General features: G+C 38.2%; 1 protein-coding gene and 1 non-coding gene across 2 annotated transcripts; one reads left to right on the forward strand and one right to left on the reverse strand.

Annotated features, from left to right (window-relative positions):
• Positions 1-9: 9 nt before the first annotated feature.
• Positions 10-18811, reverse strand: LOC134756300 (uncharacterized). Its single transcript, XM_063693129.1, has 6 exons — positions 18545-18811; positions 6272-6513; positions 5003-5265; positions 4004-4209; positions 1744-1959; positions 10-233 (listed from the first exon to the last, which is right to left on the reverse strand). The coding sequence occupies exons 1-6, from the start codon at positions 18806-18808 to the stop codon at positions 144-146; spliced, it is 1281 nt and encodes a 426-aa protein (XP_063549199.1). The 5' UTR covers positions 18809-18811; the 3' UTR covers positions 10-143.
• LOC134756332 (small nucleolar RNA U3) lies at positions 8138-8341 on the forward strand. The gene has a single exon (XR_010129116.1). It is a non-coding gene; the product is annotated as a small nucleolar RNA U3 (small nucleolar RNA).
• Positions 18812-20773: the final 1962 nt, after the last annotated feature.

Genomic DNA, 20773 nt, shown 5'->3' on the forward strand with positions numbered 1-20773 from the left:
CCGCTAAGACAATTGACGTCAAACTTAACTACTTTAAAGTTGAATGTGACAAGTAAACGGCCTATTTGACTACATGGCTACACAGAGGTCTACAATAGGTTTGGCAGGGACGGGAAGAAACGTTAACACACAACCCTCGCAGGCTATAGAGAGTCGAGGCGGGTGCGCTGTACAGCCAGCAGAGCTGATTGTTGCTGGAGACTCTTGCGCAGCCCTTCTAGTGTTTGGAGGACCTGTGGAACAAATATTGGTAACGTGAATTTTGTTGTCAAACGTATGCATGGGTACTCTCAGCGATAACTGACTTAGGGCCAGTTGCACCAACCACAGTTAACAGACTGATCAACGTCAGGCAGCAGAGATCTATGAAAATTCCCATACAATAAAATTTAGCGAACGCTTTAACGTTTGGTGCAACCGACCCTAAGGGTCCAAAACAAAACCGTCTGTATTTTATCGTATGGGAAGTTTTATAGTTGACTGCTGAAAGTGTTGAGTGACGTTGGCCCTCCTAAGGGTAGGTTGTGGGTTGCGACACGCACGCAATTAACGAGGTGAACGCTAACTATGCCGGCGGCGGCAACAGAACTGACATCCCAACACACTGTTTTACATTACAACACACTGTTTAGTTAGTGTAACCAGCACTTATATTTTCAGAGGGCAATTAGTCTTGCAGCCCTTGGATCCCTTAAGATTAAGAACCTTGTTTTTGACGTCAGATCCATTAATCGAACCAGATTATAGTTGTTACGTAAAAATTTAAAATTCCAGATAATTGGTTTTTAATGTATGTTTTATAGTTTTACATCTTTGTTTACTATAAACCACTCCCATAACCTAATCGTATTGTAGGTATAGAACTATATATAGACGATTAATTAACTAATATAGAGATTGACGTCAATACTATAAAACATGACGTTAAGATTTTCCAAAATCCGTGAAACCGGTTAATCTAGTTCTAATGGTTAATCTGCGGTTGTAAATAATGTCTAACGACGTTAATGGGTATAGCCCCGTTGTGTGTCCGGTTTAGTAACACTCATATTGGCTGGGAACGTTTGCCTTGGCTATGTACATGACCGTGGCGCCACCATGACTAGCCGATATGAGATATTTTTTTGAATAATATATAAACTCATAATAAATCCTAGACGGTGAGCTCAGGCATACTTAGCATACTTAGGCATAACTACCAATCGAGCGACATGGATAGAGATACCTACAAAATTGTTTCTGGCTTCACTGGAACATCAGCCGTATGGAACGAGATTTCTAGGTAGAAATACTTATAGTGTAATTAATTGCTATTGCTTTATACCATTCTCTATCCCGTCAATGCCGCCATCATCTTATTCACTTGCACAGGGGTAGCTAATGGCAAGGAAAATTTGGATATCTTTTCCTTGGTTTGCCTTTCCTTTTACATCTTTCCATATTCATCCCTTTAGTAAGGTGCATTAGTGCATCGAAAGCGGGATAGTTTTGAAAATGGCAAATTTCAAACTAGACGCACTTTCTACTGTAGCAACAGTAAGTAGGTAAGATACTCTTAGTAAACGTTGTATAGTAGCGCAAGTGTAGCGATAGTATAAATTGCCTCTGGTTTTATAGATATTTGCCAATCAATTTTCGATTTTTAAAGTTCCCCGCTTTCGAAGTTATCCCAATGCACCTTACTCTTCACGACTTTCGGTCTTCCGCACCACATGCTCGCAACCACACCTGAAAGTTTCTCACCTCATCCCTCTGGTAGGCCTTCCTCTTCGGCGGCTCGGAGTGAGGTCGGTCGGGGCTGAGGGCTTGGCGTGGCTGGGGCGGGGGCGGGAGCGGGGGCGGCGCGGCGAGCGGGGAGCGGCGCGCGGGGGTGAGGGGCTGACGGCGCGGCTCGGGCGAGTTGGCGCGCATGAAGTTGGTCAGGTGCGTGCGCTCGGGGCTGCGGCGGGGGGCTTCCACCTTTAAGGAGACATAGGGACACTATGAGGTGCAGTTCTGGGGTCGGAACTGATTTTGATTTCATTTCATTTTTAACGTATGGGCAAGATACCTAATGAATAAGTTAATGTATGAAATAAAAAAACTAACTATATACACAGGCCCCCGCTCATACCCGAGAAGGAAGGAAGGAAGAAGGAAGGAAGAAACTGGACAAGAAAGTTGGGGACTTTACATGCACATTTGAATTTCTTCACGGATGAATGCAAGTTTCATCACAGTGTTTTGCTTCATCGAAAATCTATGAAATGAAATGGTTTGAAGCACAAAAAAACCAAAATTATAAATAAATTCATTATGAGGAAAGTTACCGGTTCCAATTAACCCTAGGGTGCGGCATACAGGTAAGGTATAAGATAGGAATGTGGGTGCTCGAGCTCATGGCCCTCAAGTTTGTTAGAAGTGGGGGATGCTTCAATATGGATAAAAGGCGTAATATAATAATGAGGTACTTTGTACCATGGTTACCAGTACAATTTGACGCTGGGTTTAACCGGTTAACCCCGGGTTAGTGGGACGATTGGGATGATGCAAGTGGCGCTTAAACAAGTATCGGACATAACAAGGACGTATGTTACCAGCACTAGTTATAATAAGCCCAATCTCATCGACTGTTACAAGGATTGAAACAATGTAGGTATTATGTACAACGAAAGAGGAATCGTATTGGTTGATCAAGCTATCCAAAAGTGGAATTTAAAGTACACAATTTGAATACTACTAGCGCCATCTAGTTTGACTTTCAGTAAAAACCAACAGTATTGTAAAACACAGACAGGTTTGGGCTCAGATGTTGGGTGATACGTCTAGGAAAAAGCTGAAAAAAATGAGTTGTGGTTAGTATGGATCACATACACAAATAAATAATGAATAATGAATTTGATATGAGCGTGAAGTGATAAGTATGTTAAGTACGACTTGTCTGTACTCCTCTAAGAACGCCAATACTTATCACCTTTAACGTTATTGGAGTGATGGATTGCACATATGTTTTGTTTAGGCAACATTAATGAAATGACGTTTAAATGAATAAAAAAATCGATTTCCACCAAAAGATGCTTATCAAAATGAGCGATAACAATGGGTGTTTTATAGGGTTATTTAGCAATAGTAGATTGTTAACCAAGGGATGAAAGGCACTCATTCCTGCCGAGGTGTCTTGGCGCTCGAACGCAGTGAGAGCGCCAATAGTCCGAGGCAGAAATGATGCCTTTCACCCGAGTTAAACACTCTACTTTTCATTTCGAATACGAGGAAAGTAAAATGCATGTGTTTTTTCAAAAACATGACGAATAATACATTTTTATAGTATTTATTGAGGGAACTTTCAATTAAAAATTCAGGCAAAAGTATCGTTATTTATGGAATGGAGAGTCAAGTATCACAATGGAAATTGTATAACAAATCCATTTAAACTCAAATTTCAATTGCTTATCGTAAAAAAATTAAAAATATCGTACTTCGAACGTAAAATGCTCTAGTGCAGACACGTATCATTTTCTGCGCACCTTTTAGAACAACAATGACCCTCTTTCAGAGCATGAGAAATGAAAAGATGATTCCCGGTCAAAGGAGATGGTGCGGTACCCCATGAGTCGCTGACAAACTGGCTTAATAGCAAATCAGTTTTATAGTTTACTCAGCTATAACACAACACTTACATCCGTAATTCCGTAGCCCTCGGACTCTCAGGACCTTGCGAAACAGTTATTAGCATTAGCAGCTTTGTGGCCTCGTGAGTGAGCTTCTTGTACCTACATATTATGTACCTAGTTGCTGCTATTCCACATATTCGGCACCTTTAACCTCCAGCAGCAGTTGGAATTAAACCCACGCTACAACCGATTTAAATAATTTTCCTCCAGTCTGTCATGGACTCAGATTATCGGGGGTCGATGACTAGTTGACTACCAGCTTCTCGGCTTCCCGGTCGGTCAAGCAACACGTCTCGAGCACGAGTAGAACTAAGTCTTGTCTCAGTTTCCCAACTTATTTGTTTACTTACCTCCGTAGCCCTAAGCTCACGAACTCTAGGATTGTGCGGTGGCTCGAGCGGAGCCCGCGAGACGGTGACTAGCAGTTTCTCGGCCTCGCGGATGAGCTCGCGGTACTTGCGTTCGGCCTCGCGGTCGGCTTCCAATAACGGGTCGCGCTCGCGGACCGGTGGGGCTGATGGAGCGTGCCGGCGTCGAGCTCGTGGTGGTGTTGCTCCTAAAATGTAATTTGAATAAATCACTTCGCATGTTGTTAACCTTCATGTCAAGTATTAACAGTCAGTAGTAGGTCATAGCCATTGCTCCTGGTGCCATGAAGTCGTAGGTAAGTAGGTTGTTCCTACCAAACCCTTACGTTACCCAAACATGTATTTCGCTGTACTCAATGTACGATATATTTGGGAAGATGGCATGCCATACTCTTTAACAATAGAACTTCATAATTTTCCCATCATTTGTATTGATATCCGACTATGAATAGGTACCTATGCACACTTACCGCTCCGCCGTGGCTTTTTCCGGCCGCCATCGTCCCGACTTCGCCGTAAAAATCCCTTTAGCCAGTTTAGCCCTTATATTTCCCATCCCAAGTACCATATCCAATATCCAGAAAAACCCTCTCGTCATAGGACCAACCTATCATGAACGACTTCCGGCTGTTATAAGAAGTGAACTGTGTGACCAAACATTCAAACGCCGATTAAGAGATTTTTTGTTGGATAAACCGTTGTATTCTGTTAGTGAATTTATGAATGATGTATGATGTATTTTGACGATCCACCACAGGAGATACTATCTTGACATTATTTTGAAATCTTATTATTCTGTAATTATTTAATTTTTAAATTATTTTTTTATTGATTATATTCTTATGACATCCTTGTTTTGACGATCATAATATGAATTCTTGTAAATTGATATGCCTGCAATTTATAATGTAATCTGTATTATTAAATTAATGAATCTACATCTAAATAAGTATTTATTTTGATAATATATATGTCACTCACCAGCTGATCGCGGTGGTCGTCGAGTCGGTCGTCTCCTCCTCGCCCGTCTTCGTCCCGGCGAAGCAGTCTCATCAGGCTCGTCCTCATCCCCACCATCCAGCCCTGTATCCCCATCAGAATCTATGTCGGCATCCGATAGTATAGCCGTCTCTCTCCCCCTCGTGCGCATGCCCCTGCACTCCTCGTCGCTACTCGCTCCCTCGCGGTAGTACGGAGAGCGAGAGCGAGGTTGTGGTGACAAATGGGGCGACAGGTGCGGTGACCTGAAATGGGCACAAGATCTTGTTATACGAGATGTGCTGTGATACGTACACATCTTGTGGTTGAGGTGAGGTTGGAAGACCCAGTGGGTAATGGATATGACAATCGAAGTATTTAATGTTTTGAGGTTAAAACTATTAAAATCAAAAGACTTTTTGTAATACTCAGTGGCATATTAAAGTTTTTAATCCTTTTCGTAATGACATAAGTATTGTGCACCGGACCACTGGAACAAATAGCTCAGCTTAGTCTTATACTTACTCTTATGGTTGCCTCGAATACTAGTTAGAATAGGGCTTCTTTAAGAAGGACGTTGAACTGTTCGAGGTTAATATAAGTAATCCTTTGCGACATAATCCTTCAAGTCGTTGCTTTATTAGTATTTTGTAATGTCGAGGTATATAATTTACTGATGAACTCGGGTACCTGTGTATTCAGTAAACAATTCCTTCTTATTCTTAAGGACAGCGCCCGTTTGCGTGAAGCAAAGGGTTGCGAAAACTTTAGGAATCAAACGAAATCAGGGGTGCCATGAATGGACTGATGGAACAATTTTATTGAAATTGAGATTGCTGGCTGAAGCACTGCCTAATGTTTCGTTCTGTTAAATAAAATAAAATAAAATGAAAACGATTTTTTATTTTGGTCCGTAAAATCCATACGATTAATGAAATAAAACTCGAACTTTAAAATACATTCCGACGTTTCGAACCCTTTACAGCGACCAGTGTTCGTGATAGTGGGCATTGATGCCCACGAACGCTGTAAAAAGGGTTCGAAACGTAGGGATGTATTTTAAATTAATTATACGCGATAATATAATCCGTGTAAAGTTTTCTAGTTTTTATTAGTTTAGTAGTTTTATTTCATTCATAGATTTTCACTAGTAAATCTTAAAGTATCGTAAGTATTTGTACAACATGAATGCAATAAACTTATGAAAGAATATGTTACCTAATAGTTATTAGTCAGAACCGGAAACCAACAAGGGAATAGGTTAGAACCCACCTGTTGCTAAACTTAGCAGGGTGGGAGTCCAAAGAGTACGGCGCGTGGTGTAACTGAGGCGTCTGCTGCGGGCACTGGAGCGACTGCTGATGTAGAAGATGCGGGGGTCGCCGCCGGGGGTTGGGTGACGTGGCCCCGTGCCATGGGTTGGTGCGGATCCGACAGCGAGGCCGGGGAGACGGGGTCATGCACACCACGGGTGGCTCGGGCACCGGGCGCCGGACTCCAACGCTCGATCGACGCTGGAAATTATTTTTCTTAGGGTTTATTACATTAAAATAAGCAACTTTTTTTTTATTTGGACAATTACCTTTATATTTAACATTAACAGTATTAAAGAGACTCAGAATTACATTTTATAATCAGGTTTTTTATTGGGAACAACTTGGAGACAAATTAAATTATTTTTAGGCCAAGCAATAAGAAGGTATAGAGGGAAATGCAAGGAACACAATTTTTAACTTCGTATCTTTGTTTGGACTGGTTAGGAGATGAACATATCAAAAGTCCCCGGCCGTAACCCTGGTGCTGGGGGGGAGAGGGGGCTTTGAAGGTTCCATTTTTCGGTTTTTCAATTATATCTCCTACCCCTAGCACCAGGGTTATGGAAGGGGACTTTTGATATGTTCATCTGCTAACTAGTCCAAACAAAGCTACGAAGTTAAAAATTGTGTTCCTTGCATTTCCCTCTATACCTTTTTTGGGCAATATTTCCTGGCCTATTTATGAAAATAAAAATATTTTGATTCGTCTTTTTTTTAAGTAGTCACATTACTACTACTACCACTACTACTATGTATCAATTGTAAAATAATATGTATATATTTTTTTATTTTATTTATTTGGTTCACCAACTGTTTACACTAGCACAGAAAGAAAGAATACATACTTACATAGAGTAACTTATACTAGAGCGGTACTGTCATAGTAAATTTTGTAACCACAGTAAATTCACTGCCATTTGTCAACACACTTTAAAACTAAAAATGAAAATTTATAAAAATACGATAAAATGTATTTTAATATGGATAAATGTTTTTTTTTATTTGCTTTAATTATTTTTATGATTTTGACCCATGTTCTTTCACTGATATGCGTTAAAATTGATAAATAACAAACGAAACCGTCAACGCCATCTATACGACAGTAGGCCAAAGCTAGTAGCGCCCTCTGATCGAGAATCAAATTTTCTTGATTTTCGAGGCACGTTTTTTCCTTACACTGTATCCATTACGGATTTATATCTATCTTTGATACTTACAAGCACTTTCAGTGATATATTCTAAGTGCAACAATCACTTAAAGACTCTATGCTTAAAGGCAATTCATACAGGAAAAAAACAAAAAAGATCCGAAAAATAAAATAATAGAGTACCTAATTACTATAGAAAAATGCCGAAGCCTGCAAGTTATATTTTTCAAAACTTACACGCTTACATGTAAAATGTAGTGTCACGTGACTGTCACATACATTTGGGTATGAAAACATACAGTAAAATTTAAATATTAATTTAAAATGATGAAAAAAGTGCTTCTAAAAAATACCTTAAGATTTTGACTAAGGGGTCCGAACCGGTTTATAAAACTAACCTTCCGTAAACAAAAGGGCGTATGTGTCAGGAGTAACCCATAAAGATACGCTCTGTTGCATGCGCCCAGTTATTATCGTATCGGCAGGCGAGGCCACGTGCGCGTACGCGTCGTCGTGCTGACATCACACCAACTAAATAAAGTCCACGTGGTGGCCGCGTTTACGTTTACCCAATTTCATGGGAGATGTCGCTGTTCCGTCCGCGTCGAATCCTACTTCGCGGTGTTAAGATTTTTCTCGAGATCATGACCCTCCCCGCTTGAAATTGTTTCGGCAAGACCTTACTTCATAGGATCATTTCTATAGTAAGCTCTTCACCAGGCTATCACAATACGTGAGCTGACCCCATCCACGAAGATGAGATGTGGCGCGGTGCCCTGAGCGTGAGAAAGGCGATGACTGTCTGGTCATCAGCCATCGATGATCGTTCACCTCTCTCCTCGGAGAGAGGCGTGGGGTACTGTCGCTGTCTGAGTGGCTGGTTTTTTAACACCTTTTAAATTATTGAAAATAATGATTTCTTTAACGATAGCTAAGTTCCGTTATACCAAAGAGAATGATGAAGTTTACAGATGTTTTGCACTATTTGTTCTGATGCCACGGTTTCTTTAGTATTAATGTTATTTGAATATTATGTATTTTGGCAGTTTTTTTTAGGAAATATAATTTCAAAATAAATGCCAAAAAATTATTTATATTATTTCCAAAAAAGAAGAATGAAATTTGGTACATATATAATATTATATTATCAATAACAATAATAAATATATATAATATATTAAATTAAATTATATTGTAAATAATATATATACATATATATATATATAACTATATCAGTTTCAGAAACATACTAATTAATTTAAAAAAAACCGAACGTAACGTGAAAATGCTATTATCCTTTAATATTTTTAGATGTCAAAAATGGACAAGATCCCTCGCTAGATGTCGCTCTCACGACCACGAAATTGACACCACCGCGATCGATATAACATAAAAATATTATTACAAACAAATTCTTATTTCAGTGTTATTCAAATGTATCATTATTATAGTTACTTATAGGTGTATGTATGTATGTATATGCATGTTTAGAGTAAATAATATTTTTTACAAAATATATGAAGCTAAATTATTTCCACAGTTCGCATGAGTTTACTTACAATAAACTTACAAATGACCTTTATTGATTATTCCCTTGGGAGTAAAATCAGCTATCAACTACCGTGCGTGGAACGAGTTTTTTATTTGGATAAGTCATGTCGCTTCTCCTTTACGATAGTCATTTGAAGGTTTTTGTTTACATCTCAATGTTTACGTCGCGTGCTAGTCCGCTACATTTTAAAATAAATAAATAATATACGAGATAATAATAACATCCCGCACCCAGTACAATCGCCCCTAGCCAGCTTCCAAACAAGTCGACTTGCACTAAATTACTTACAGAAATTAAAAACCATATAAACACGTCGATGCCAGTAACACAGCATGCTATCGACTCATTACCTCACCCAGGGGCTTAATTAAAAAAAAAACAGGGATATGTTAAAATTTACGACTTGAATTAATCACACGAGGGTTCAACGCTTGATCCTTTAATTTGTACACGCTACGAGCAAAATGAAACGCCTAAAAGTTCGGGCACCAACAAAGATAATCAATCAATTAGGCAAGTCATTTTTCCCCTAAAAAACGGTAAAGGAACAAAAGAAGATCGGAAGCATATTAGGTCTTTAACTGTAACATCATTCTGTATTAAAATAATGGACGTTTGGTGTGGTTATTCCAAATACAAGCCTTATGGAACCAGTGTAACGAGCTCCCTGATTTCGCTGTTCTATAAACACCTAGATAGATCTCTTGATAACGATTACACTGGTGATTGTTAGCGTCACGCTTGTTAAGCAATGATAATATACGCCTGTGAGGCTTTGTGTGGCTTAGATGAAAGACCACCCTCGTCAATTTATCTGCTCTACTTAATTAACGAAGTTGCGAAAAGCGTACTCCGCATATAAAGCTAGCGAGTGGAGCAGAGTAACTATATGTATGAACTATAACCCAATTATTGCAAAACGGGGATGTAATGTAAACTTATTATAAATGTGCAATCACGAACTTTGTGTGGGGCAATTTATTACATAATAATTAAACTCGCGTCAGGGACTTGGATTAAAATGGTTCCATTTACCAGCCACAAGTTAATATAGACTATCAATCTCCATACAAAGTCGCGTAAGTCTCGTTCCTTATTATTTGTAGCGTTTTATTGACAAACATTATGAAAACGCTACTTTTTTAAGATATGTCAATCTTTATTTTATACTAGTATCTAACTTTGCCAAAAAAGGACCAGTTTGTGTGTGCGTGCTTAAGGAGCCGACAACCCGAGAAAAGGGCGCTTCATTATTATTTAGAGCCTTTTCCCGGAAAATATACGCCTTTCCCGCTAAGAAAGCACTTCAGACCTCTGGTGACGAAACAAAGGTTCTAAATAATACTTAGTAGGGATCACGGACCATTTCTGTGGTAGGGATTTATGTGGTCACAGATTGTATTAATCTGTAGTTACTTTAGCGACAAATGGCGACAATCCTTCTAAACATTCGTGTTATGTAGATACATTTAGCAGGGCTCGGAACCGGTATTGAAATATCGGTTAATATCGTTCCTAAACCGTTATTCTATTTCGTTCATTACTAAACCGGTTAATTGATGGAACGCGAAATGTCATTTAGTATTAATCCAGAGGACTTTGCACGTATAAAATACCTACTTACAGGTGTACTTATATTTTTTAGGCTTATTTTATCTATTACGAGTTTACGAGGACAAGCATTACCTAAGCCAAAGATAGATATAACTCCGTAATAGATGGATACAGTCTAAGGAAAAAACGTGCCTAAAGAAAATTTGATTCTCGTTCAGAGGGCGCTACTAGCTTTGGCCTACTGTCATATAGATGGCGTTGACGGTTTCGTTTGTTATTTAACAATTTTAACTCATATCAGTGAAAAAACATGGGTCAAAATCATAAAAATAATTAATGCAAATAAAAAAATCATTTATCCATATTTAAATACATTTTATCGTATTTTTATAAATATTTATTTTTAGTTTTAAAGTGTGTCGACAGATGGCAGTGAATTTATTGGGGTTACAAAATTTACGATGACAGTACCGCTCTAGTATAAGTTACTCTATGCCTAAGCTAAGCTTAGTTCTAGCTTAATAATCCATACACAGTAGGATAGAGTCTATGTAGTATAAAAATCATCTTGAAATAATTAGCTTGACACTTAGGAAGGTTAGGAATTAGGAAAGTTATCATAAATATCTCATTTAAGATCAGCCCCGGGGACTTCATTTGCGAGACAACTTTTATACAAAAATACAAATACAAAAAAATACAAAATACAAAAATTCTTTATTTAATAAATTAGCAATATATAATGATTTAAAGGGATGGAGCCGCCCAGTAAGCATAAGAATGCCTGTGTCGGGAGACACCGCTCTTCCCTAACTATGTTTTTACATAGAAACAATAACACGAATAATACAATCAATTCTAAATTTAACATGCTAACTATAAACTATAACTATGTAAATAAAGTAACCTAAACTAAACAAACATATAGATTAATCTAACATTTTAGAATTAACATTTATATTACATTAGGAATTAAAAGAAACACAATTTAAAAAGTTACATGAAATATGAAATAATATGAGCGTAAAGAGAGATCTTTTCTGTGTGTGTGTAAGAGCGTGTGTGGATGTGTGATGTGAGTGTAGGTGTGTATGTGCGTGTGCATGTGTGTGTGTGTGTGTGCGATTGTTTAGATTCAACGTAGTAAGTTCTCTGTCTCATCATATGATTTAGTTTTTAGCCAATGTGCTAGGAGCTTTTTACACTCATGGTAAGATTTGGAGTGTATGTCTAGTAATTTATTAATTTTATTGTAAAGGTGTGCGGATTTTATGTTAAACTGAGAGCTAGCAAATGAGGTTCTAGTTTTAGATGGATTTATTATTTTTTATTTTCTTTATTGGAGAAACAACAGAAGTAAGTACTTACAATAATAGCAAATGATAATAAGATACAGTTCAAAACATATGCACCTACCTCCTAAAACGCTCTCACTAAGAACTATACATAATATAGGTAAGGTACTTAATGCTACAGTAAACTTAACTAAGGTTAACGCACACTACAGAAACAAGCTACACAAGGAAGTTAAGTTGTCTCAGCTAGGATTTCAAGGACTTGCTTTTGGAAACGTACTTTGTTTGTGTTGAAAATGTCTACGGCCGTGAATAGTTTATTATATGTATTGCAAAGGCGGCGCAGAGGTGCGCGGATCCCAGCGTTAGTTGAGCAATTCGGGACGGCGAACAAGGCGTTAGAGCGGGCGGTACTGCGTGAGGGGACCCTAAAGCGGATTTTGTCAAGCAGCTCCGAGCAGTCGTACCTGTCACGGCAGATGTTGTGAAGAACCATCATATCAGAACACATGCGTCTTGAGTCAAGAGAGGATAGCTTATAATATTTCAATAAATTGCAGTAGGACATACGTTTGCCGGTTAGGCGTCTATGTGTAGCCCGCAAAAACTTTTTTTGGACCATTTCAATTGCATTCGAGTACTTGGAATAAAATGGGTTCCACACAATTGATGCATATTCCAAATGCGGTCTAACAAGAGCTTTGTATAATAGAATGTACGTGGATGATTTTTTAAAGACTTTTGCTGTTCTCAAAACAAATCCTAACATTTGATATGATTTAGAGATAATTCGTTCAATGTGACTGTTAAAATCAAGTTTATTGTCAAACAATATACCTAAGTCCCGTACAGTAGATACTTTTGTAATGGTCGTATTGCCAATCTTAAATTCAGAATCAATTACCCTTTTTTTATTTTTAGTAAAACACATGTGCAAACATTTATCACCCGCTAATTGAAGTTTATTTTTATGGCAGTACGAGGTAAAGTTGTTGATATCATCCTGAATTAAATGAATGTCATCACGAGATTTTACTGATTTAAATATTTTTAAGTCGTCCGCAAACATTAGAATATTACAGTTCTTAAAACAGTCCTTAATGTCATTAATAAAAATAATGTACAACAAGGGACCCAGAATAGAACCATGTATTACCCCAGAAGACACAGTAGTGAGGTCAGACCTAAATCCATTCAGGGTAATGACTTGGGTTCTGTTTGAAAGGTACGACATAAACCAACGTAGGAGGTTACCCCGAATGCCATTGTAAGCCAGCTTTTCCAGAAGTAGTACATGGTCCACCTTGTCAAAAGCCTTTCTGAAATCAGTGAATATCACGTCAACCTGTACTCTTTTATCCATAGATTCTAATAGATAGTTTGTGTAAAGTGTAAGATTAGTGATTGTAGATTTACCTTTCATGAAACCATGCTGCTCTGGTATTATAGCATTAACAAGCGAGGGATACAAGAGGTCATGTATTAAACTTTCAAATACTTTAGGGATGCACGATTGCACTGATATGGGTCGATAATTAGTAATATCAGCGCGTGACCCATTTTTGTGAATTGGTGTAACATGAGAATTTTTCCACTGCTCGGGAAATACACCTAAACTTAGGCATTTATTAAATATAATATATAGTGGATTAGTAAGCGCCTTAGCAGAGTTCTTAACAAATATAGGGCTAACTTTGTCAGGCCCGATTCCCTTATTTGTATCGACTTTTGATAGTTTCTTAAAAATATCTGATTTCTTAATATATAAATTTGATAAGTTAGGTGCTCCCTCACGCTGTGGTAGGTTTGTCAGAACGTCATGGTCTATGTCACCCTTCGGCTCAAATACGGAGAAAAAGAACTTGGAGAATAGATCTACAATTTGTTTAGGTGTAGATGCAGATTCACTCTCATAGAACATAGTTTCAGGGTAGCTAGACAAGCTTTTTCTTTGGGATGCCACATAGGACCAAAATGCCTTGATATTACGTTTCAAAGACTTTTCCGTGTTAGCAGTAAAGGTATTAAAACATTCTAATATTAATGTTTTGCAGCGAGTGCGAAGAAGTGAGTATTCTCGATAATCAGCAAGCGATTGATAGATCTTCCATTTGCGCCATACTTTGATTTTCCTATTTAAAGTGCTAATAAGTGCCGCGGAGAACCATTTTGGATATTTAGAATTTTTTGAGTGCTTAAGTGGAACTAATTTATCAATAACATCAAACAACAAATTGTAGAATCGCCCTACCGCCTGGTCCGGTTGTAGGTTACATAATTCAGCTTCCCAGTTTACCTTATTAAATTCATGTGATATAACAGAGTAATCTGCCTTTTCGTAGTTATATTTTCGGACACAGTTGACGGAAAGGGGTCGAGGACAATTAAGGTTCATGGTAAATACTATAGGCGGGTGATGCCTATCGGTATGAGAGAGTTCAATATCGGGCTCAGAAATAACGCCCTCCTGGCTACAAAATAGTAAATCTAAAATCCTGTCATTCGTATTGCGGAACCTGTTAAACTGTTTAAGGCCTAACATGCCACTAGATCCTAGAACGAGCCCCCCTATCTGGCACAAGACCCCATTCGATGGCATAAGTTCCCGCGAGCCCGGCCGCTCCACCCAATCAATAGTAGGTATGTTAAAATCACCCACAATACAAATACCAATTAGCTATATTGACGATCAATCTTTTCTTTTTGTAGTTTGGGTTGAATGGTAGAGTCCTATGTTTTTTAAGGGAAGTTTGCAGAATGTACAATTTTCTGACAGATAGAAGTCCACTAATTTGGTATAGTAGTTCAGTAGGAAATCTATTCTTTTTGAAATACATGATCTTGATAAGTGCTCGTTGTGCTCTTTCAATGTCTATGAACCGGCTTTTAGCAGCACCCCCCCAGACAGTGATGCAATACATCAAGACAGACTGTACCAAGGACGTGTATATTTCATTTAAAATGTTACGACTTTTTGTTTCTTTCGTGATTATTGTTACAGGCACAATATGTCTTAGTGTCTTGAATATCCAGAGTAGCTTTCTGATCCTAGATATTACCTGGTCTATGTGCGAGTACCAACTCAGATGCTCATCTACTAGAACTCCCAGATACTTGATTTGTGCAACTTTTTCGATAGATGGGCATCCACAATTTGTACCAACACAAGATTGATCAAAATGTATTTTGATATCCATATTCTGTTTGGGCTGTGAGCTACTTGTAATACTGAAACACATATATTTTGTTTTTCCGGTGTTCAGTGTCAATAGGTTCATTCGCAACCATTTAGAGATCTCGGTCATTCCTAGTTCAGCGCTGATTTTCACTAAGTCCCATGATTTGCCGGTATATACAACAGCCGTATCATCCGCGTACGAATAAAGTTTTGCGTTAGGAATCGTCATGTTACAGAGATCATTGATGTATATTAGAAATAATGTAGGTCCTAAAACACTTCCCTGGGGTACACCGTAAGAGACATTCTCTTCAGTACTGGTGCGTTGTGATATTTTAACTCTTTGCTTCCTGTTAGTGATATAATTTTTAAGTAGCAAGAGTGGTGTACCTCTTACACCAATTTTCTCAAGTTTTTGTAGAAGAATAGGGACAGAGACGGTGTCGAAAGCCTTCTTAAGGTCTAGGAAGACTGCCAAGCACTTGTTGTTATTATCAAGATTATCTACTATAAGCGATGTGAGATCAGTTACTGCGTCTTCAGTAGACTTTCCGTGCCTGAATCCGTACTGTGCGGTAGATAGGAGATTAAATTTGTTTAAATAGCTAAGCAGTCTAGTATTGAGAAGTTTTTCTAGAATCTTAGATATTGTAGGCAGTACCGATATTGGCCTATAATTACTGACGTCGTCTCTGTCCCCACTCTTGTACACGGGTGTAATCAGCGAATGTTTCAAGGACTGCGGGAATATTCCTTGGTTAAAGCTAAGATTAGCTAAATGTGTAATGATGGGGACTATTTCTGCAGAGATAAATTTCAAAAAGCTATTAGTGATGTTATCCCAGCCCGGTGCGCTATTAGATTTAAGGTTAGTCAAGGTATTGTAGACTTCATCGACAGTAGCAGGTAATAATACAAATGATCCAGTTTGAGTAGGGATACGACTAAGGTACTGGTTGATATCGTCTTGCGGGTTGGGGACAATTTGTTGGGCAAGTTTTTCCCCAATGTTAGCGAAGTAATTGTTAACAAAGTTTGCTGATTCGGCAGCATTGTCTTTTATATTCAATAGCTCTGAGTTGACTTTGTTAGATTTGTTAAACGTTAAATTTTTTATATTTTTCCATAACAACTTATTATTATTAACAGAGTTAACGAGGAGTTCCCTTTCAAATTTTCTTTTTAAGTTTTTTATAAGTTTGTTGCAGAAGTTTCTGTATCGGGTATATGTAATCTTAATAATATTGTCGTCAGGATTATTACGTGCCTTTTTTTGTAGCTGATTTCGGTTTCTTATGCATCTCAATATTCCGGGGGTTATCCATGGTTTGATAATACGTTTTTTGCTTGGTATCACATTAGTTTTAGTATTTTCTGCTAAGGATTGGGTAAGCATGAATATTAAGCGGTCTGTAAGAGCGTTGGGGTCATTACAGAACCTTAGTTCCGATATATTATTTTCCCTGAGGTATTTTAATGCGTTTTCAAAGTTAATAGTCGTTTTGGTTTTATTTATAGGAGGTGTATTTTTAATTTTGGAAAGTGATAGAAAAATAGTGAAGTGATCTGTTATCGTGGTTTTTATAATTGCTATAGTAGGGGAGTACAAAATTTTGTTAATTTTTAAAATGAAATGGTCGAGGCAGGTTTTTTCCCTGGTAGGTTTAGTATGACCGGCTAAGAGTCCAAATGCCGATAAGGTGTTTAAATAATTTATTCTATTTTTAAGTTCGTGTGACGGTTCTAGTGTTTTTGGATTAATATTAATGTTTATATCACCTGTGATTATAATACTATTTCCCGACTTTAATGTTTCTAAATGGGTCCTTAGGGAGTCAATAAAGCTCTCTGCGTTTTTATTTGCAGGAGAACGATAAATACAGAGTATAGAGTTTTTAAGTATGTCCAACTGAAGGCAAGATGCATGAGTTAGATTTATTTCTTTTACTTTGTGTTTTAAGGTGTTTTTAATATAAACAACTACACCATCATTCTGGTTCAACTGGCAAGTAGTAAAGTAAGTATCGTATTCAATAAGTTGGGGTAAAGTTTTGTTTGGATTAAGTCTGCACTCTGTGAGAACAATTATGTCGGGTTTAAAGGTAAAGCTCGCTAATGTAAGCGTGAAGTCATCGAAATTGCAGTATATACTCCTTATATTTTGTGAGATGATTGTTAGATCATTTTTTTTTATTTTCACTTGCTTTAGTAGTTGGTCTGTACTGTCGCATTCTATAACTCGCGCTATGTTAATATCATCCAACTCCGTCACTGTTTGTAGTGTGTTACACATTATTTTTATGGTGGAGGAAACGCGTAAATATTAGTAAATCATGTTGCATGTTATAATCAAATCTAGTGAAATGTAGTGTTGAAGATAGTAATTTAGTTACTAGACATGGATAGATAAGAGGTCGCAGAGGATGTAGAGAACAGAGAGTATTCATTTCAGGATTAAGAGTGTGTGAGTACATGACGAGGGTAAGTGTGTGTAATTGTGATTGTAGTGAGTTAGAAGGTTGAGTACACAGAATATTAGTGAACGAGAACAAAATAAGTAACAAGATCGCTATTATTATAGGACCAACGGATGAGTCACACAATAGGTAGCAAAAACCAGTCTAGTCATTCTTGTAACAGGCGTTGCACTTGACTTTCTGAGTTGATGAGTATGACCGGCGATTACTGCTACTTAGATACTGCTACTTACTACGTAGGAAAAGCGTTTCCTCGCTCACTACATATTTGAAACGTCGCACGTTGCTCGGTCTTGTTAGAACTAACTATAAGTACAAACTTATACCTATACGCCTATATCCTTTTATCAGACAACTCGTATCTATAGTTCGCGAGTCGAGAGCATCTCTCGCAATAAAATCAGTTAGTAGTCGAGATAAATAGAGATCCCAGTTTGCTAGTTCTACGTGAGCACAATGCGAAATCCGCAGCACCAAGCTGGATTTTATTTATTTCCAGCCAGTTATGCGCTGTTTCCGTGTTTTGAATATGATTTAGCATGCGCGATTTTATGATGAAAGTACTGTTTTATGAAGGTTTTTGAATGTTTTCAAAGAGCTACACATGCTGACTGCTTCAATTTGCCTGATATTTACGCATCCTTGCACTCAAAAACCTGCATGATATTATGCTGTCGGTACAAAATATTTTATAATTCGTTCGTTACATAAGCAAATATTTATGGTTTTGATGAAATTGTTTTAGTGACGTAGAAGCAAGGAAAGGCAGTAAAACAATATGTAAGTTAAGAACCCGCCGCCAATATCTGATGCTTATAAATCGTAATGCACTGATCGGCCTTACCTTGCATCTTTGGACGGCATGGATGCTATAATGCTAAACCGTTTTAGCATCCCAGTTTTAGAGTCATTTTCGAGTTTCTGTATCATCGAACTAATGAAAATAAACCGTATCCTTTCAAACGGACTATAGCTATAGGTATTAATAAATGTTGAATGAATAAACAGTAAGTATTTAAACATACCTTAGCTGGCTCATGGTAAAGGTGTGTAGTGGGCGGCGCTGGCGGCGGTGGCGGAGCGACAAGCGGAGCGGCGAGCGTAGCGGGCGGCGCGCCGGGCGACGTGCCATCGGTGGAGTATCCGGTGCTGTAGGCGCTCTCGGGGGAGGAGAGGTGGGGCGGGGGCAGCGGGCCGGTGGTGGCGGGAAGCCGCTGCTTCTGCTTGCTGCGCTTCTTGGCGCGCCCCAGCTGCGCTTCCATCCAGGACTTCAGCCGCGCGCCCAACATGCCGTCGGCACCTGAGCAAAACAAGAAATATCTCTTTAGGTATATATGTTTGCTTAGAGAAAGGGATATTTCTAATCATATCGTTTTATTTCAGCTGCATGCTCGCAGCTACGGTTCGTTACGCTAGCTCTATTGATGAAAAATAGAAATAAGTATTTTAGAGTGCGTTGGGGTAAGATTGAACGGGTTTTTCATACGGATTAAGATGAAAAGTCGCCCGTAATGCTTCGGCATACGGAGGATTTTTTGTATTACCCCTCATGAAAAACCCGTTCAATCTTACCCCAACGCACTCTAAAATACTTATTTCTATTCTTCATCAATTGAGCTAGCGTAACGAACCGTAGCTGGTCTATACATGCAAAATCAAGCTATTCAGCATGAAATCCTCTACAGAAAAAAGATTGACAAAGGTTGTATCCAGAACGATAAACAATTTGATCTATAGTAAAATAGATCCGCTCGTTAACGCGAGTGGACCTAAATAGGCCATGAAATTTCTCATTAGCGTCACAAAGGTCTTCTCTCTCTAACCTGACAATCGCAACGGGAGCGCGCCTCAAATTCCAATTAAAGAATAAATCAAAACCACGACTTGTGACCTCTTACTGAGAATGCCACATTTTAGAAACAATTTCCAAGCAATAGCGTTTAACTCTAAGCTTTCGAATTTTAAATGTAGCCATTAGTCGGCTCAAACATCTTTCTCTGAGTCATTTCGGAACTTGAATGCCCTCCACCGCACCCGACCCTCATTCAACGGTTATTACAAAATGTAACATGAAAATCTCTCGCACCATTTCATGCTTTCATATATGTCACACCTTTCGGCATAAACTCTTCAACATAATAAACAAACGTAGGAAACTCTTGCGTTTAACAGAAACAATTGCGCTCTTACTACGTATACTATGTATACTCGTACCAGTATATTCTTCCAAAACGTTTGAAGTATAAACAAAAGTAGTGACATAAAATGTTTTTATCGCGGCGTCATTTTATTCGAGGCGGGGAAATGAATGGTTCCCAGATAGACAGTGCGCTATTCCAACCAACCAACTCAACTAGGACACGTATAAGTTCTTAAGACGTTGAAAAAAAGGTCATTATTGCTTGATTCACACCTAAAGTAGGTTGTCTGTGTTAGTGCGGACGAGTCATATTTCAAAAATTCTAACCGTTGCTCGTAAAAAGTCGGAGCCCCTCTTCATTTCCATCAGCGAATAACGTCTTACAGTTACTAAATAAAAAACTCTTATTGGCTTCTGTTGAGCTTTTCAAGTGAAATTAAAATATTTGGAGTTGCAGGGGTTTCACAATTTTCACTAAAATAGGGGAGACAAAAGAAAGCTTTTGGTTCATTTGTTTACCAGGTAGGCGTTTATATTTAAAGCTGCTGGCCAACTCTTAGCAACTTTAAAAATTATTCACTGCCAACATTTTAAGACCTTTGCTTATACCGTGATTGTGTTGTCGATAATAATAATAATTTTGTTACAAGTAAACTTATTAACTAAGCATTTCCATATTCAGTTTAAATAAATAAAAAAACATGAAATTCAAACAGTAAATTTTTATGTAAATTCGGGTAAGATTTTCAATTTCGTTCATTTCCTGACACGCCACAGCTATGCGGCACCCTTGCCTTACACACCCAGTACTTTAAGTAATGTGTCGACACCCCTTGGCTCTACGGGAATCTACCGACGAAAAGACGGATGATAGCAGCTTATCCAGAGGGTGTAGACCTACGGGACTCAGCCAATATTAGCAATCCATTATCCACCGCTTGCGGTAGTAGCCTGTCAACTTATTGATGAAATATATATCGAGATTCTAACAACCTCGTACATTACTTAACAATGCAGTGATCTCGACCCAACTCACGTGGTATAAAGTTTAAATCTCAATGCCTGATCATATGAACATGTGGTTCATATCACACGTAAACCAAATAAATTCCAC

The sequence above is a fragment of the Cydia strobilella genome, chromosome 3 (genome assembly GCF_947568885.1).
Source record: "Cydia strobilella chromosome 3, ilCydStro3.1, whole genome shotgun sequence".
NCBI lineage: Eukaryota > Metazoa > Arthropoda > Insecta > Lepidoptera > Tortricidae > Cydia > Cydia strobilella.

Bases quoted from the DNA above. Each gene is read 5' to 3' on its own strand.
- LOC134756300 (XM_063693129.1), bottom strand. From the start codon at position 18,808: ATGTTGGGCGCGCGGCTGAAGTCCTGGATGGAAGCGCAGCTGGGGCGC. The intron at 5,266-6,271 runs GTGGGTTCTAAC...TGCCCATTTCAG, and splicing joins CCTGCTAAGTTTAGCAACAG to GTCACCGCACCTGTCGCCCC. The intron at 4,210-5,002 runs GTGAGTGACATA...ATTACATTTTAG, and splicing joins ACGACCACCGCGATCAGCTG to GAGCAACACCACCACGAGCT.